We start from the raw sequence: 20,160 nt of genomic DNA on the forward strand, positions 1-20,160 counted from the left end.
CACCGTAGCGCAAATAGACGGCCGAGTCAAACGCGTTGCCGGGGCCGCAGTGGGGATGCCTCCTCCCGTGTTCCCTCGCGAGCCGCATATCCCCACGCCGGAGAGGTACGCAGGGGAACCGGGGAAGTGCGCGCCGTTCCTGCTGCAGTGCTCCTTAGTTTTTGACCACCAGCCAGCGACTTACCGCGCCCATAGCGCCAAGATAGCATTTGTAATTAGTCTCCTCTCTGGGCTGGCCGCCGCCTGGGCGCTCGCCGCCCATTCCAGCGGTGCAGCCACCCTTGACTCATACCCGTTATTTGTGGCTGAAATGCGGAGGGTATTTGACCACCGCATCTGTAGCAGGGAAGCCGGCAGCCGCCTCCTTTCCCTTCGACAGGGCTCCGCCTCCGTCGCCCATTTTTCGGTAGACTTCCGTATTACAGCGGCGGAGAGCGGGTGGGGACAGACTGCACTCCAGTCGGTTTTTTTAAGGTGCCAAAATGAAGATGTCAGAGACGAGTTGGCGGCACGGGACGAGACCAGGTCACTGGAGGAACTGGTGGCATTCGCTATCCGTCTCGATGACCGCCTCAGAAAGAGACGCCGCAAGCGCGCTGAGACCCGGGCAGTCCGTGGATCCATGGGCCCCCGGCCATTACGGAGGCCCGACTTGGGTGCCTTCATTCCCCCCGGAACCGGCTGCTGCCACTCCTTCTCCCGGCGTTGGTGAGGAGCCAATGCAGCTGGGGAGAACCAGCCTCTCCAGGGTGGAGCGTCAGCGTCGCCTTCAGCAGCACCTGTGCCTCTACTGTGGTGAACAGGGTCACTACCTCGCCTCCTGCCCCATACGGCCCAGAAGCGCCACTCCACCAGCTGTGGGACGAGCCCTTCTGAACCGGGCAGCGTCCTCCCTCCACACAGTCAGCGGAGTTACGATTCGAGGTACGATCCGTTTTCTGCAGGATTCTGTTCCGGTGCACGTTCTGGTCGACAGCGGGTCAGACGATAACTTTATTGACTCTGAACTCTGTACCCAAGCCGGGATCCCTCTAGTGACACTTGCTAGTTCCATGGACGTCTTGGCGTTGGATGGGAAGCGCCTGTCCAAGGTCACACACCGCACGGCCCCTGTCACCCTCCAGTTGTCAGGAAACCACATTGAGGTCCGTTCTTTTTATGTTTTCTCGTCACCCTCTGCTCCGTTGGTGCTCGGACTCCCCTGGTTACAATTGCGCAATCCCCACATAGACTGGTCCACCAGGTCGGTAGCCAATTGGAGCGTTTATTGCCACTCGCACTGTCTCCGGTCAGCTATCCCTCACTCCGGTTGCACCCCTCCGTCCACTCCGCCACCGTCCGATCTATCCAATGTTCCGACGGTGTATCATGTCCTCCGTGAGGCCTTTAGCAAGACCCGCGCTCTGGAACTGCCGCCTCACCGACCCTATGATTGTGCTATCAATCTGCTCCCGGGCTCACCTCTCCCTTCACAGAGGCTGTTTAATATCTCCAAGCCAGAGAGGGAGGCCATGGAGACATACATAACCGACTCCATGGCAGCAGGCATCATCCGCCCGTCCTCCTCTCCGGTCGGGGTGGGGGTTTTCTTCGTCGAGAAAAAGGACAAGAGCTTGCGCCCCTGTATTGATTACCGTGGCCTCAACGCTAACACCGTGCGCAACAAAATACCCCCTTCCTCTCATAGACTCAGTGTTCGGGTCACTTAGTCAGGCCACCATTTTCACCAAGCTAGACCTCCGAAATGCTTACCACCTCGTCCGTGTCCGCGAGGGGGACGAGTGGAAGACAGCTTTTAACACACCTCTCGGTCACTTCGAGTATTTGGTTATGCCGTTCGGGCTCAACAACGCACCGGCGGTTTTTCAAGCCTTAGTGAACGACGTGTTGAGGGATATGCTAAATCGGTTTGTTTTTGTGTACGTCGACGACATTCTGGTCTTCTCCCGCAACCTGGACGAACACGTCCAGCAGGTGAAGTTAGTCATCCAACGGCTGCTAGAAGATAAGCTTTTTATCAAGGCCGAGAAGTGTGAGTTCCACACTGCTTCCGTACAGTTTTTGGGTTTTGTGGTGGAACAGGGACAGATCAAGGCAGATCCGAGCTGTGGCAGAGTGGCCGGTCCCTGACTCCCACAAGCAGCTGCAATGGTTCCTTGGTTTCGCAAATTTCTATCGCCATTTCATCAGGGACTACAGTAAGGTCGCCTCCCCGTTGACTTGGCTCACATCCGTTAAGACACCGTTTGAGTGGTCCACTGCAGCCGCCGCCGCGTTTAGCCGTTTGAAGGCCCTGTTCACATCAGCCCCCGTGCTTATTCACCCTGACCCGGCCCTTCAGTTTATCGTAGAGGTGGATGCTTCTGACACCGGGGTGGGGGCCGTGCTCTCACAATGGAACCCGAAGGATTCCAAAGTGCATCCCTGTGCGTTTTTCTCCCGACGCCTATTGCCTGCAGAACGGAACTATGACGTGGGCAACCGGGAGCTGCTGGCTGTGGTTCTGGCGCTCCAGGAATGGAGGCACTGGTTGGAGGGCGCGGCACAACCTTTTGTGGTGTGGACGGACCACAAGAACCTGTCCTACCTCCGCTCGGCGCGCCGCCACAACTCCCGCCAGGCTCAGTGGGCATTGTTCCTGGGACGGTTCCAGTACACACTCACCTACCGCCCTGGTTCCACAAATACCAAGCCGGATGCGCTTTCCCGGCAATTCGCCCCCACGACGGAGGAAGGGGTGGAGGAAGCCATCGTTCCCCCGTCTTGTGTGGTGGGCGCCGCTCGCTGGGAGGTGGAGCGGACCATCCAGGAGGCCCAGGGTGATCGACCGGTGCCAGACAACTGCCCCCCCGATCGGACGTTCGTCCCACCAGCAGCTCGTCCGGAGGTGCTACAGTGGGGACATGCTTCCAGGGTAGCCTGCCATCCGGGAGTCAACCGCATGCTGGCGCTGCTACGCCGGAGCTTTTGGTGGCCATCCATCGTCACTGACACCTGGGCCTTCGTCTCCGCATGCACGGTTTGTGCCCGCAGCAAGGCATCTCATCGGTTGCCTTCTGGACTTCTCCGACCGCTGCCCGTACCCGGACGCCCCTGGTCCCACATAGCCTTAGATTTTGTCACCGGCCTTCCCCCCTCCGGGGGTAACACTGTCATTTTGACTGTTGTGGACCGGTTCTCCAAGGCAGTCCACTTTGTTCCCCTGCCCAAGCTTCCGTCTGCCTTGGAGACTGCGCAGCTCATCACGCAGAACATATTCCGGATCCATGGTATCCCCCTGGACATTGTGTCAGACCGGGGCCCCCAGTTCATCTCCTAGGTCTGGAAGGCGTTCTGCCGTGAGCTGGGTGCTGTGGTCAGCCTGACGTCGGGGTACCATCCCCAGTCTAATGGCCAGACGGAGAGGGCGAACCAGGACCTTGAGGCGGTTCTCCGCTGCGTCTGCTACCAACAACCTTCGTCCTGGGCCGCCCAGCTGCCCTGGGTGGAGTACGCTCACAATTCGCTGGTGAGCTCTGCTACGGGGGTGTCGCCGTTCGAGGCGTCGTTGGGGTTCCAACCGCCCCTGTTCCCGGCCCAGGAGGGTGAGGTGGCGGGTCCTTCCGTCCAGGACCACTTGCAGCGGGCCCACCGGGTCTGGCGGGACACCAGGGAGGCCCTGACCCGCACCGCGGCCCGGAACCGGCGGTTGGCGGATCGTCGTCGCGCTCCGGCTCCCCAGTATCAACCGGGCCAGAAGGTCTGGCTCTCCTCCAAGGATCTCCCGCTGCAGGCGGTCAGCAGGAAGCTAACCCCACGCTACATCGGCCCCTACGAGGTGGAGCGCGTCATCAACCCCAGCGCCGTCCGCCTCAAGCTGCCGCCCGCGCTGAATGTGCATCCTGTTTTCCATGTCTCCTTGCTGAAGCCGGTTGCCTCCAGCGATTTATGCCCCCCCGGCTGACCCCCTCCGCTCCCACGTCTCGTCGACGGCCATCCGGCTTATACCGTCCGGCGGTTGCTGGACGTTCGCCGGCGGGGTCGGGGTTTCCAGTACCTCGTGGACTGGGAAGGGTATGGCCCTGAGGAGCGTTCATGGGTCGCCCCGTCCTTGATTCTCAACCCCGGACTGTTGGGTGACTTTTATCGGGACTTCCCAGACAAGCCTGGTAGGCCGCCGGGTGGCGTCCGTTGAGGGGGGGGGGGGTACTGTGAGGGTCATGTGGCTGCACTGGTTAATGTGCCTTATGACGCACACCTGTTTCTGCCTCTCACTCCAGGACCTGCGGCGTACGGATTGGCTGCGGTCACCCCGGACACACCTGAGGCAGATTACCACCGGCCTTCATAAGCCCTGCTCCGCCCGCCGTTCCCAGTCGGGCTATTTTGCATAGATCACGTCTCTGTGTGCAGAACGTCCTTCTGCCGCTCCCCGTCCCTGGGATCCGCCTCGCCCTCGCCGACCGCAGCTGATCTGTGCGCCCAGGTCGTGCGTCGCGTTTTCCGTTTGTTAAAGATTTGTATTTGAGCTTGCTTTTTGGTTTGTTCTTTTGGCTTTGTCTTTTTGTTAACTAGATATTTTCGTTGGGCTCCGGCCACCCCGTAACCCGTGACTCTTCTGATGAACATTTATCAGTAAAACATCAAGTCACGTTTGCACCGTCTCTGTCCTCTGTTCCTTGGGGTCCCCTCGCATCGGTCCATAACAGGGGGGGCGCGAAAAGTTTTTTTCTTCCTAGGGGGGCGTAACAGAAGATAATTGAGAAGCACTGCATTAAATCATTAACGATAAATATTCTGCCTGCCAGCAAAAGCCACCGCATCACGGTAATTTCTACTGTATTGCTCACCTTATTTCTGTTCTCATTTAGGAACCCGGTTCCTGTCACCAGGACTGAGTGGACCTCATCATTATGATACCTTGCAGCCATTCTAAGTCTTTCAATCTTTTTTTCAGCTCCAGCTTAATGTCCTACACGCACAATGATGGTTGTCGCTATGAAAATAGAAAAGGAGCAATGTAGAACATGACCAAAATGCTCTCTACCAGCATGATTAGAGGGGGCGTCTCGTGCACACTAATTGAACTGCATCACAATATAGGTAGACTGAGGTGCTCAGTGGAGGTATGCGCTCTCCGAGTACTTTTCTAGTTAAAGTATTTAATTGCTATCATCCATGCTTGCATGACCATACCTATCAACCTCCAAGGCTCCATGGCCTTACAAACCGTTGTATTTTTCCTTACAAAATACAAAATAATCGTACACCATATATTTTTTTTAAAATGCGTTTATTTACGTACATAGTTGGACATTATTAATTAGGATACAGTTTATCATTTGATATTTAGGCCCGAGCGCCTATCCTAGGCGTAAGGGGCTATTGCTTTTGCAACGCAGAAGACGACAAGTTGACGAGGGTTGACGAGCGCAGCGAGTCAACCATCGGGCGACCAACACACCCACGCCCACACCCACGACACTCAACAGCACACACACACACCCCGACACTAAACAACACACACAAACACGAGTTGACGAGCGCAGCGAGTCAACTCGTGTTTGTGTGTGTCTGTGTGCCCCCACAGACGCGTAGCCCTCGTCGAGACCATTCCGAAAATGTATTTTGTGTAGAAATCGCACACTCAGAAAAAAAGTTATATTGTTTTTGCAAAAATTCTTTATTAGGCCCGAGCGCCTATCCTAGGCGTAAGGGGCTATTGCTTTTGCAACGCAGAAGACGACAAGTTGACGAGCGCAGCTCGTCAACCCTCGGCATCCAACTTTGCCATGCTGTTGAGGACGACCAACACACCCACGCACACACACACCGACACTCAACAACACACACGCACACACACAGACATCGACAAACACAGTTGACGAGCGCAGCGAGTCAACTGTGTTTGTAACTGTCTTCCGATGGTTGACGAGCGCAGCGAAAAAAGGTTATATTGTTTTTGCAAAAATTCTTTATTCTTCTTTTTTCTTTATTCTTCTTTATTCTGCTGTTTAAACGGCAAATTGAACGTGCTCGAAAACTCACCAAACTTTGAACCAAGCTCAGAACCGGCGAAAAATTAATTATTTTATGTGTTTCGAAATTGGGCATGAAAAAGTGGCGCGCTAGCGCCACCTACAAAAATCACAATGCATTGTGCCTATGGGGGGTCCGACGCCAACTTTGTCGGACAGCCACGAAATTTGGTACACACATGCGTCAAGTCAGGGCAAAAAAAATAAAATATTATGGCCACGCCCCCAAACACACAGGAAGGCGGCCATATTGGATTGAATTTTAAAAACTGCTGAGTCAGCGTTTGCACACACACACACTCCAATCCAAACCAAATTTTAAACACTTATTGACCCTTCCTACCTGGACATTTTAAAAGTGAAACTTTGACAATCAGCCTTACAGCGCCCCCTAGAGAACGATAACAAAAATTGAATGGGAATTAAAAAAATACTTTGCCAGAAATGATTGAAACTTACCAGAAAAGTCCCTCATGTGGTCCCGATCAAAAAACGCAATCGTAACCATGTTGTTGTTTTTACGCTGTTGCCATGGCGATGGCAACCCCTCCTATGGGGAGGGGTCCGACGCCAACTTTGTCGGACAGCCACGAAATTCGGTACAGACATGCGTCATGTCAGGGCAAAAAAAAATATATTATCGCCACGCCCCCAGACACACAGGAAGGCGGCCATATTGGATTGAAACTTAAAAACTCCTGACGGCAGATGGCCATATAATCCAAATAACGATTTGACTAAACTGTGAGCTACTAATGCAGCTCAAATCTAAACACTCAGGACAAAAGCGGCGTGCGTCGGCGGGTCAGCTCAACGGCCTGTCGGCCGGCGAGGGCCTACAACGCCGCTTGCGGCTTTAATTTACACTTGTTTCTTTATATTATTCTATACACATGAAGTACATGCTTAATAAATTATGTAAAGGAGCAAAATGAGCATCCATTGATCGATAGGTTTTTGAGACGTCTACGTTTTTGGCGTGGCTCTTTGTATCAAAATGCATCTTTAAATCATAGAAACCGGAGGCAGCTATTTTCACGTCTTTTTTGCAGCAACACAATCTGAATATTCCACACCTTTCTTCGAAGCTTGTATCAATCCTTCGTATCGTCCTGACATTTGCTCCCACTCTTTGTGATGTTTGCCTCTTCCATTTAACTTACGGCGTTTTAATTCAGGTTCGGACATCGCGACTTGGTGATTGTATCCAAAAAAAAGTTTAAAACTACGTTGTACTGTGCTTTCGCTCTGTTCAGTGATCAGAATGATGCAATGGGAAATACCGAGGCGGCACATGCATGCGCACAGTACGGAATGGAGGCTACCGCGGTGAACTCGTTTGATTTGCCGTTTCTTGATATTCGGTGCATACCGGATGGTACCCGTAATTTTCAAATTTGCGTTTTTCCGTACAGATTTCCTTCTACGCCGTACACGTCTTAAAATGCATAAAAACCGTACTTTGTACGGCAAAAACGTACTGGTTGACAGGTATGCATGACACACCACTGGTCCAACCTGTTTCATGTCACCTGTGATACAATCTCCCTAAATGAAGGTCCTTACCGCTCACGTAGGGTCCAAGAGGCATCTGACTGTAGTTGACTATGGGCTGTCCACCTGGTCCTCTGAATCCGCCAACAAAACTGTTGAACATCTGGGAAGAGCCAAACCCACCTTGACTGAAAGGCTGACAAATGGACAGAAGAGTTTGAACTTTTAGCAGGTTTTAGTAGCTCATTCAGAGGAGAAGCACAATGTGAATAACATGACAAGCGCTGACATGACAGTGCTTGGCTAAAATGGTCTCATATCTCAGGTGCAGAAGAGAAGAAACATCCTTTGTTACATCCATGTTAGGACGGGAACATGGAGTTTAGCAGTGAAAGCAAACAACGCAAGGGAGAGTCTTCTTTGTTCCATTGGGGAAACGATTCCATGGGAGGTAAAGAGTTTGAATATACACACATTTTTGAAGAAATAATATTGTTGCTGGGCCATGAATATAGAACACTTAAAAGGTTTTGAACCACAGTCTTTTTTCACAAATGCTTCTCATTGTGAGCTTCATTTATTGACTATCCACTGCCTGGCAATCACCAACCACGTCCAAATCCTTATTGAGAGAGTCGCAGCCAGGGGCTGTAGGGGTACTGGTATCCACTGTACAAATACCGTAGATGGAATGTGTGCCCTCGTGTTAAGCTCCCAGGAGGACCGCTGAGCTATACTGAGCATTTATCTTGCCTTTGTTGCAGGTTGTCATCTGTACTTTCTCAAAACTGCTATGTACAAATACACTAACTGCTGAGAGCAGTAGACTTTACAGCTCCCATCGTGAGTCAACCAAGAGTTAGTAAGGAAGAGCAACAGTCCAAACAATCCATGACTATAAAGATACATACAGAGCCCACCAATCCCATCGTCAGCCTCATTTCTCTACCTTTCATTCTCATTCCTTGCATCCCATGCAGGTAGACTGGAGAGGGCATGAAATATGCAACACATGTATTCCAGTCAATCAACCAACACTAGCTACCCAGAGTCTACCACGACCCTGGGTAGCTAGAGCAGAAGATTGGGAAGGAGGGATTCCTGTGTGGTCGACACATCAACCTCACCGACCACTCTCACTCTTAGAGTTGGTCCTCTTTGTGTTTTTGCCTTGTCTCTTTTTCTTTATTTAAACCTGGCACACAGATCCATTTTCTTCTTTCTAAAAAAGCCTCGAGAGTATGTTTGCAGGATATCAGACTGGGAGTTATCTCAGGCAAGTCACAATGGCAATGTGATAAATAAATCTTACATCTCTTGATTGCACATCACGGATTAGACCAGCCAAAGACTATCAGAATGTGTCCCTTTATCGACTTTCCGGTCAATACTACGACTACTACTGTACTTCCGGCTTGTCCCGTGAGGGGTCGCCACAGCAAATCAATGTTCTCCACTTCACCCTGTCCTTTGCATCGTCCTCCCCAACACCAGCCACTCTCATGTCCTCCCTCACTACGTCCATGTATCTTCTCCTGGGTCGTCCTCTAGTCCTGTTCTCTGGCAGTCCCATCCTCAGCATCCTTCTACCGATATAGTCCCTGTCTCTCCTCTGGACATGTCCAAACCATCAAAGTCTGGTCTCTCTGACCTTGTCTCCAAAACGTCTAACCTTCACTGTCCCTCTTATTGTCTCATTACTAATCCTGTCCAACCTGGTCTCTACCAAGGAGAACCTCAGCATCTTCATCTCCTCCACTTCTAGCTCCGCCTCCTGTCTTTTCCTCAGAGACACTGTCTCTAAGCCGTCCATCATGGCTGTCCTCACCACTGTCTCTAAGCCGTCCATCATGGCTGTCCTCACCACTGTCTCTAAGCCGTCCATCATGGCTGTCCTCACCACTGTCTCTAAGCCATCCATCATGGCTGTCCTCACCACTGTCTCTAAGCCGTCCATCATGGCTGTCCTCACCACTGTCTCTAAGCCGTCCATCATGGCTGTCCTCACCACTGTCTCTGAGCCGTCCATCATGGCTGTCCTCACCACTGTCTCTAAGCCGTCCATCATGGCTGTCCTCACCACTGTCTCTAAGCGTCCATCATGGCTGTCCTCACCACTGTCTCTGAGCCGTCCATCATGGCTGTCCTCACCACTGTCTTGTAGACCTGTCCCTTCGTCCTATCACAGAGCACACCTGATACTCTCCTCCCCCCGTTCCAGCCTGCCTGCACACGATTCTTCACCTCCTTTCCACATTCTCTCCATCACTCTGCTCTGTTGACCCGAGGTACCTGAAGTCCTCTCCCTTCTTTACGTCTCTTCCTTGTAACTCTACTGTCCCCCCTGGGTCTTCCCATTCTTCATCCTCTTCATTCCCTTTCTAGCTTCACTCATGCTAATCTTTGTCACTTATTTATTTATTTATTTGAAAGGATAAAACCCCTTGAGATGAAACCATCTCGTTTTCAAGAGGGTCCTTAATCAAAACAAAACATAAACAAAAATAACAGCAGCAACAACAACAACAAAAAATAAAAAATACTCTCTTTTTACACACAAACACACATCCACACTCAAACTGCACACGTACAAACATGCACACGTAGCTCTGTCAAAATAGTAATAATAAACTAAAATTGCAGTTATAACATGAGAAAATAAGATAGCAACACAAAGTTAAAAGCAGTTACAAACATTTTGGAAATGTAACAATAGGGCATTTTTAAACATATTATAAGATCTTATAGAGCGGATGGAGGATGGAAGACTGTTCCAATCCGCAGGAGCTTTGAAATGGAATGCAAATTTCCCTATTTCCTTTTTTATCCTCCGAACAACAAAAAAGGTTTGGTCAGCATGACGTAAACTATAGGAAGAGTGAAAATAAATGAAATATTGTTTCAAATAATCCGGATAACTGAGGTTAATGCATTTAAAAATAAACAATAACCAGTGAAACTGTCGTCTGCAGGGAGGAGTAAGCAGGACAGTCGTTGGTAAAGCAAACAGTGGTGGGTTCTAAAGGGCAGCGGAGAATGAATCTACACAGATATTATACGTAACATTAAGTGACTTAAGAATTGTAGCTGTAGTGTTTTGATAAATTATATCACAGTAATCTAATGTAGGAAGTAGCAGTTGTGTAACAATTTTCTTCCTAACAGAAAAACTAAAACAATCAATTGACTGATAGAGCATTTTCAAACGATAGGCGATTTTATTAGTAACAGAAAGCAAGTGAGAGTTAAAAGAATGTGTGGGGTCCAACCACAGACCTAGATATTTAAACTACTCAACTGATACTACAGCAGTTTTATCTATAAACATAAGATTAAGTGTTGTACTATTGACGTTTTTATTGAATAACATAGAATGAGATTTTGATTTATTGAGAAGAAGTTTATTGGCATGAAGCCATAACTGTACTCTATCAAAACCAATCTTCCTGGTCCACAACAGGTTCCTCTACTCCCCTTTGATCTCTCTCATCTTCCTCATTCATTTATTCCTCTAAATACTTCTTCCATCTTCCTACACACTACTGGCCTCTGTCAACACCTTCATCTCTACTCTTCATCACTCTAACATGCTGAACATCCTTCCTGTCTCTACTCTTCATCACTCTAACATGCTGAACATCCTTCCTGTCTCTACTCTTCATCACTCTGACGTGCTGAACATCCTTCCTGTCTCTGTCTCTCTGTCTGTCCAGTCTGTCCAGATCCTTCTCTCCCTCTTTACTATCTAACCTGGCATACAGGTCATCATATGCCCTCTGTTTGACCTTTGAACAGATTTAGAATACTTTGTTGTAACTGGTCATTCTTTTGCTTTGTACATTATTTGTATTGTGTTGTAATCTACAATGTCGTTAAACTTGAGGATGTGAAATTGGATGAACAATGTGTTTGTCGGTTCTTGATAATATTTTTTATTAGTAAGTTGTATGGCTTTCTTTATCGTTAACATTAATAATTAAGGAGCGATGGCTGCGCGCGGAGTTGCTGCGCCTCGGTGTCCTTCCCTTGGTAGCGTGTATTCGTGGCTTTTTGTGTATCTTTTTTCTTTTAATGGGTTTACATTCTGCTGGGCGAACAACTTTTATAGCCGGAACTGGAGCGGGATGTTACGGCAGAGTTTGTCTGCTCACACACCATCCCAGCGGACATAGCAAGAAGCCCCGGCGCTCCGTGGTTCACGATCCCCACGAGCAGGAAGAGGAAGCGAGGCTACGGAAACAGCCATTCGAACCACCGCTTCCCAGCCTTTTCGTGACCAATGCTAGATCCCTCACAAACAAGATGGATGAATTGAGGCTACAGGCTGCCACCGACAACACCGTGAAAGAACGTTGTATTCTACTGACCACGCAGACGTGGCTAAATTCATCCATCCCAGATGTGGCTATGGAGCTAAGCAGCTATACGGCGCAGCTGTGCGACAGGACACGTGACTCCGGCAAGAGCAGAGGACTCTGCCTGTATATCAACAACTGGTGTATCAATACAGTGACTTCGGACCTGGAGTACGCGTCTGTTAAATGTAGACCGATCTATCTCCCCAGAGAGTTTACTGCAGTTATAGTAACTGCTGTTTATATCCCACCAGACGCTAATGCTAACGTAGCCCTCAGACTTTTGCATGGCAGCATTGGCAGCCAGGAGAAAGGTTATCCTGACGCTGTGCACATCATAGCAAGGGATGTGCACCATCGGGTACAGGCTGCTGGACCCGATGGTGTCTCTGGTCGGGTGCGTTCCAGCTGGCAGGACTCCTAACCAGGATTTTCAACCTGTCCCTGTCCCTGTCCCAGTCTACTGTCCCTACCTGTCTTAAATCCTCCACCATAGTCCCCCTGCCCAAAAAACACCGGATCACTGGCCTTAATGACTATCGGCCGGTAGTGTTTTAAAAACTGGTCCGAGATCACTGGACTCCTTTCACCGCTCCTAGACCCACACCAGTCTGCCTACCGTCCACAGAGGACGCTGTGGCCACTCCACTCCATGCTGCACTGTCCTACCTGGAGCAGCAGGGGAGCTACGCTAGGCGGCTCTTTGTGGACTGTGGCTCGGCGTTCAACACGATTCTCCCTCACAGACCGATGACCAAGCTGGAGGACCTCTGGCTTCCACTCCGATGACACCACGGTGGTGGGGCTCATTCTGGGGGGGGGGACAAATCTGCCTACAGGAAGGAGGTGGAGCAGCTGACGGTGAGGTGCAAGGAGAACAACCTGCTCCTAAACACTTGTAAGATCAAGGAGCTTATCATTGACTATAGGAAGAACACAACGGACATGCTGCACTTTCCATTAACGGGGAGTGTGTGGAGAGGGGGGCAGACTTCCGCTTCCTGGGGGTCCGCATGGAGGAGGGCATGACCTGGGGGGAAACCCCCACTGAGAACGGCCCAGCAGAGACTCTACTTCCTGAGAGTGCTCAGCAAGAACAACATCACAGAGACTGCTGGTCTCCTTTTACCGCTGCTCTATTGAGAGCATTTTAACGTTCTGCATTAGAATCTGGTTTAGCAGCACAGAAAAGGTCGCTCCAGAGGGCCCAAAGAATCATTGGCTGCACCCTCCCCTCACTGGAGGAACTGCACGGCTGCCTGTTTGCCGATTTAAAACAGCTTCCATCCGATGGCGGTGAGGACCCTGAATGCGGCTCCAGACTGGGGCACAGTACTCAGCAGCAGGCAGGACCAGGGCCTCGGTGGAGATACGCAGCGTCTTTGAGGAGGCTCCCCACGTGGTTCCGGCTAAACGCCGTATCAGTGCTGCACAGCTGGTGGTCTTTCCTTTCACTCTCACCAGATGTTGTTTAAAGGACAGTGTTCTGTCGAGCTTCACGCCAAGGTATGTCGGGCAGGACTGGGAGTGTAGCTGTGCATCGTCAACGATGATGTTGATTTCACGTGTTGCTTGTAGACATGGAACATTATTGCAACAGTCTTCTCGACACTGAGCTTGAGTCGCCAGTCCTTCAGGTAAGAGGATAGAATGTCCGTATCCTCTGTAAGGCCTTCCTCTACTGCTTCCTACGAGGGTTTGCTGAGCAGCATTGCCAGGTCGTCTGCATAGCTGTACTTCCTTGATGTTGTTCGTGGTAGGTAGATGTAGATGTTAAATAACATCAGTGCCAGCACAGAGCCCTGTGGGACACCTCTCCTGAGCCTTCTCACCCATCCGGGATGGTCTTCAGAAGCGTAATATGTAGCCCGTGCAGCCAGACAGCGTCGTTGGCAGCTGTGAGGTCCAAGAAGACGGCGGCAGCTTTCTTTCCTGCCTGGAAACTGTCCTCTATGTCATGACACAAAAGGGTCACCTGATTCGTTGTCGACATACCACTTCAAAATCCAGCTTGTTCTTTGGGGAGCTGGGGGTCGACTGGGGTGAGGCGAGCCAGGGTGAGGCGTTCCAGCAGGTTAAAGGGTACACACAGCAGGGAGATTGGCCGGTATCCCTTTGGGTCATCACTTGGCTTGTTGGGCTTCGGCAGAGCGATCACCTTGGCACGGCACCAGATTTTCTGCAGCTTTAGGTGTTGGAGGAACGGAGCCTGTCAGTTACCTTCTTGCCTTGATAGATGTCATCTATCCCCGGTGCCTTACTAACCTTAAGATGTTTTATGGCTAGTTCGATTTCTTGCATTGAGAAGTTAACCGATAGGTTGGCATCACACCCTGGGGCCCGAGGAAGCGGTGGACTTCTCCGCTTCCCAGCCCGGGGCCCAACCCACTGAGCCACTGGTAGAGGTACTGGTAGAGGAGCAGCATGTAAGAAGGCACACTGGAAATGAACAGAGCTTTGCAGTTGCAAATGTGACAGATAATGTTACGGCTCCTGACCCTTGCCTGTCTCACGAATCAGATCTCTGCTCTGCCCCTTCTGTACCTTTTCTAATTAAATCCCCTTCAGATTTTGAACTGGAGGGGCAAAGCACAGATACAAGCAGCGCATTGAGGAGCACTTTGAGAACAATAACCCACGTGACATGTGGAAAGGCATCAGGGCTGTGACGGACTACAAACGCAGGGAGCAGCACGCCAGCCACGACTCCACCCTGCCTGACACCCTGAACAGATTCTTCTCACGCTTCAACTCTCCGAGCAGCAGAAGGTCTGTGGATCTGCCCCAGCCTGAGGTGCAGCATCAGCCGCTCGTCCTGCAGCTGCACCAGGTCTCCTCAGCCTGAGGAGGATCAACACCAACAAGGCTGCGGGACCAGATGGCATGTCAGGCCGGACACTGAACACGTGTGCTGACCAACTGGCAGGGGTTTTCCTGGACATCTTCAACCTGTCCCTGCAGCTGTCCACCGTCCCTGCCTGCCTTAAGTCCTCCATCATTGTGCCGGTACCCAATAAATCATCCATCTCCTGCCTCAACGATTACCGCCCTGTTGCTCTGACTCCGGTGGTGATGAAGTGCTTCGAGAGGATCCTCCTTAAACACATCAAGGACGCCGTCCCTGCTGGTTTGGACAGTCTGCAGTTCACCTACAGGGGGAACCGCTCCACGGAGGACGCCGTCTCGCTGACACTTCACTCGGCCCTGACTCACCTGGAGCAGCCTAACACCTACGTCAGGATGCTGTTTGTGGACTTCAGTTCAGCTTTTAACACCGTCCCACCGGACATGCTGGCTCTGAAGCTCCACAGCCTGGGACTGTCTCCACCGCTCTGCTCCTGGGTCAGGGACTTCCTCAGCAACCGGCCCCAGGTGGTGAGGATAGGAGACACCACATCCTCCCCTCTGATCCTGAACACTGGGACCCCCCAGGGTTGTGTTCTCAGCCCTGCTCTGCATCCACTCCACAAACATGGTTGTGAAGTTTGCTGACGACACCACCGTGGTGGGTCACATCTCCAACAACGATGAGACCCACTACAGAGAGGAGGTCCAGAACCTGATGCTGTGGTGCTCGAGGAACAGCCTTGTTCTGAACACCAGCAAGACCAAGGAGGTCATAGTGGACTACAGGAGGTCCAGGAAGACTGAACACGCCCCCCTGTGCATACGAGGGGAAGCAGTGGAGCGTGTGGAGAACATTAAATTCCTGGGCATCCACATCTCCTCTGACCTCTCCTGGACACTCAACACCAGACACCTGGTGAAGAAGGCCCAGCAACGGCTCTTCTTCCTCAGGAAGCTGAAGCGGGCTGGACTCTCCTCTGTGCTGCTTGAAGACTTCTACCGGGCCACGATAGAGAGCATCCTGTGTCTCAGTGCGACCGTGTGGGACGGCAGCTGCACGGCGCAGGACAGGAAGGACCTATCCCGGGTGGTGAGGACAGCTCAGGGGATTGTGGGTCACCGTCTGCCTGACTTGGACTCTGTTTACACCTCCAGAGTCCAGAGGAGGGCCAGACGCATCGCCACAGACCCCACCCACCCGGGCCACAGACTGTTTGTCCCACCCACAGACCCCACCCACCCGGGCCACAGACTGTTTGTCCCGCCCCCATCAGGGAGGCGGTTCAGGACAATAAGAAGCAGCACAGCGAGGCTCAGGAACAGCTTCTTCCCCCGAGCTGTGAAAGCAGTCGTTCCCTCGTAGTGATCTGGGACACTTTATGCCGGCCCTGTTGCTGCTGTTGCTATTTTGCACTACTGCCTGATTCACACTCTCTCTGTGTATACATATATATTGTTTCTTTAAGAGAGAGAATTTAGTTTTTGATTTGATTATGTTATGATGTGTGCCTTAAGCCGTGGGCCTTCTCACGATTTTATTATGTTCGCATAATGACAATAAAGTATCTTGAATCTTGCCTCCTGTGTCGTGCATTTGGGTCTGAAAACAAGCACGGTCTAACAGATAATTTGATTATACATGTAATAATACTTATGTTAAAAAGTGAAGCAAATCAAGTTCAATTCATGTATGTTATAATTTTATGTCCAGCTGCTTAGGAATCGAGTTGAAAACGATGCATACATTGCCAGAATGAACATTATTTTTTTGTTCTCTGTAGAAATAATCATCTAGTGGTATTCTCAATAGCTTTAATGCATTCTCTGACTCAGAAAATGTATACTTTGACACCAAGATTGACCTTCTAAGTGGCTTGGAAGCCGAGATATTGGCATTATAGATTTTACATGGCGGAAATCCAATATGGCCACCATCCGCCATCTTGATGAGGCGGCTCCCACCAAAAATTGAAAGCTATGGTGATGTAGAGCACATAAAATATTTTTGGTGCTTTTATCCTTCGTGTCCCCATTTTACTCAAATCTGGTCCTCAGCCACCGCACTATAAATAAATTAAACAAGGTAGAAGTCATGGCACCTTATTTTCCATACTAATGGATTAAAGAGCATTTGATCTCCTCACCCACCGTGACCCATCTCACCTGCTGGGTGGGAGGCTCACTCCCTCGGCTGGTGAGGCGGCTCAGGATGGTCCTCTCAGACATCTGCAGACGCGCCGATACGGGCGGGATCCTTGACAACATGTTAGGCAGTCGAGTCACATCTGCTTTCATATCACTCAGAAGTTCCTCCAGCTGGTTCAGCACTACAAGAGCACGACAAAAGAGAAAAGGCTTTACATATGTGAATAATCCCTGTGATTTTACACCGGCACATGTTGCAGGGGTGTCCTAATATAGATGTATAGAATAGAATAGAATAGAACGCCTTTATTGTTCTTGCATAGTGGCTACACAATGAGATTAGGTTCGCTGCTCCGTCTGGTGTTTAGTAACAGCATAAAATTAAAGTAATGACATAAAATTCAAGTAGTAGATTTAAAGTGATAAACAGTGCATGCAGAAGATCGACCAGTATTTAGCATGTTAATAGTATACATTAGTTATTGCACATAGTGAGTAGTTGTGTGTTTAATCCTGATTGCTGTTCAGAGCTCTGATGGCTCTCGGTATAAAACTGTCTCTGAGTCTGTTGGTCCTGCTCTTGTTCAACCTGTAGCGCCATCCGGAGGGCAACAGGTTGAACAAGGTGTGTCCAGGGTGGGAGGAGTCTCTGACGATGTTTGTAGCTCTGCTGAGGTAGCGAGAGCCGGAGATACAGTCCAGGGGGGGGGCAGAGAGCAGCCGGTGATACAGTCCGGGGGGGGGGGGGGGGCAGAGAGCAGCCGGCGATACAGTCCAGGGGGGGGGCAGAGAGCAGCCGGTGATACAGTCCAGGGGGGGGGCAGAGAGCAGCCGGTGATACAGTCCAGGGGGGGCAGAGAGCAGCCGGTGATCTTCTGGGCTGTGTTGATACTCTCTGCAGGGTTTTCCTCTCCGCTGCTGTGCGCGCGGCGTACCACACCGTGATGCAGTACCCAGGATGCTCTCCAGGGGGCTCTGTAGAAGGTCACCAGCAGCTTCTCCTCCAGGTGGTTCCTCCTGAGCACCCTCAGGAAGTGGAGTCGCTGCTGGGCCTTCTTCACCACCGCCGTGGTGTTAGCAGACCAGGACAGGTCGTCGGTGATGTGGACCCCAGGAACCTGAATGAGGGGACCCCCTCCACGCAGCCCCCCATGATGGTCAGTGGACCCTCTCCACGCAGCCCCCCATGACGGTCAGTGGACCCTCTCCATGCAGCCCCCCATGGTGGTCAGTGGACCCTCTCCATGCAGCCCCCCATGGTGGTCAGTGGACCCTCTCCATGCAGCCCCCCATGATGGTCAGTGGAGCCGGGTCTGGGCTGCGCTTCCAGAAGTCCATGATGAGTTCTTTAGTTTTTGTGGCGTTCAATGAAAGGTTATTCACCGAACACCACGCCACCTGGAGCAGACTCAGTACACAGTACAGGAGCGGACTCAGTACACAGTGCTGGAGCGGACTCAGTACACAGTACAGGAGCGGACTCAGTACACAGTACAGGAGCGGACTCAGTACACAGTACAGGAGCGGACTCAGTACACAGTACAGGAGCGGACTCAGTACACAGTACAGGAGCGGACTCAGTACACAGTACAGGAGCGGACTCAGTACACAGTACAGGAGCGGACTCAGTACACAGTGCTGGAGCGGACTCAGTACACAGTACAGGAGCGGACTCAGTACACAGTACAGGAGCGGACTCAGTACACAGTACAGGAGCGGACTCAGTACACAGTACAGGAGCGGACTCAGTACACAGTACAGGAGCGGACTCAGTACACAGTACAGGAGCGGACTCAGTACACAGTGCTGGAGCAGACTCAGTACACAGTACAGGAGCGGACTCAGTACACAGTACAGGAGCGGACTCAGTACACAGTGCTGGAGCGGACTCAGTACACAGTACAGGAGCGGACTCAGTACACAGTACAGGAGCGGACTCAGTACACAGTACAGGAGCGGACTCAGTACACAGTGCAGGAGCGGACTCAGTACACAGTACAGGAGCGGACTCAGTACACAGTACAGGAGCGGACTCAGTACACAGTGCAGGAGCGGACTCAGTACACAGTACTGGAGCGGACTCAGTACACAGTACAGGAGCGGACTCAGTACACAGTACTGGAGCGGACTCAGTACACAGTGCAGGAGCGGACTCAGTACACAGTACTGGAGCGGACTCAGTACACAGTACAGGAGCGGACTCAGTACACAGTACTGGAGCGGACTCAGTACACAGTACAGGAGCAGACTCAGTACACAGTACTGGAGCGGACTCAGTACACAGTACTGGAGCGGACTCAGTACACATCCTTGTGGGGAGCCGAGTCTGACCCTTTCTGATTCTACTGTGCACACATTTAAGACTCTTTATATCCCTCTCAGCTATCCAACCATCCAACACCTCGACTTTAACTCATCATATGCAGAGAATAGTAAGCAGCTTACAGAGATACACACATTTAGACCTGACTGCTCACCATCGGTATGTCTAAGTTCATTTTGCTATCTGGAATGTGTGTGGCGCTCGCTCTCAGGCAAAAAGAATCAACATCTTAGACCATCTCTCAAAATTAAAAGAGACATTTGTCTCCTACAAGAAACCCATTTACAAAAATCAGAAGAGAAATTACACAGACACAAATTTCAGTCAAGTTTTTTCTGCCTGCTATAACAGCAGACAAAGAGGAGTCTCTATATTAATACACAAGAGACTACTCTTCACGTTAAACAACACTGTCACGGATCCAGAGGGCCGATACATTATTATTCAGTAAATTATACTCAATAGTGAATCTGTACGCTCCTAATAGTGATGATCCGGCCTTCTTCCACACATTGTTCTCTCAGCTACTCGAGCTAACAGCAGACTCAACTATCATCATCGGCGGAGACTTCAACACAGTTCTACATCCATCAGTATATCGCTCCAGTACTACAGTACACAATCAGCCAAAGTACTACTGGAATATATGGATGACTTTGGCCTTGGCGACGGCTGGAGATGAAAGAATCCAATGAAGAGGGAATACACGTTCTTTTCTTCTGTGCACCGTTCATTCTCAAGAATTGATTATTTTCTCACAAATAATTCTGTGATTGAGAATATTTCTATTAAAATTAATCCAATAATTATCAGCGATCATGCTCCGGTCACGCTCACCTTACAAATCACAGCGACCTTTGAACCCCCGTCGACGTGGCGCTTTAACACCTCTTTGCTTAAAGATGCAGAATTTGATAGGGTCATAAGAAGAGAGTGGGCAGACTATCTGGAAATGAATGACTCTCCAAACTCTTCTCCG

At 50.7% G+C, this 20,160-nt stretch overlaps 1 protein-coding gene across 1 annotated transcript in view; it reads right to left on the reverse strand.

The window, feature by feature from the left end:
• Positions 1 to 20,160, reverse strand: part of chd5 (chromodomain helicase DNA binding protein 5) — a 109,745-nt gene that overhangs the window by 2,763 nt on the left and 86,822 nt on the right. The window contains exons 36-37 of the mRNA XM_068742181.1: positions 16,877 to 17,040; positions 7,584 to 7,707 (exon numbers count right to left, since the gene is read on the reverse strand). Of these exons, the coding sequence (XP_068598282.1) occupies positions 7,584 to 7,707; positions 16,877 to 17,040 (288 nt within the window). The remainder of the gene's footprint in view (positions 1 to 7,583; positions 7,708 to 16,876; positions 17,041 to 20,160) is intronic.

The sequence above is a fragment of the Brachionichthys hirsutus genome, chromosome 8 (genome assembly GCF_040956055.1).
Source record: "Brachionichthys hirsutus isolate HB-005 chromosome 8, CSIRO-AGI_Bhir_v1, whole genome shotgun sequence".
NCBI classification, from domain to species: Eukaryota; Metazoa; Chordata; class Actinopteri; order Lophiiformes; family Brachionichthyidae; genus Brachionichthys; species Brachionichthys hirsutus.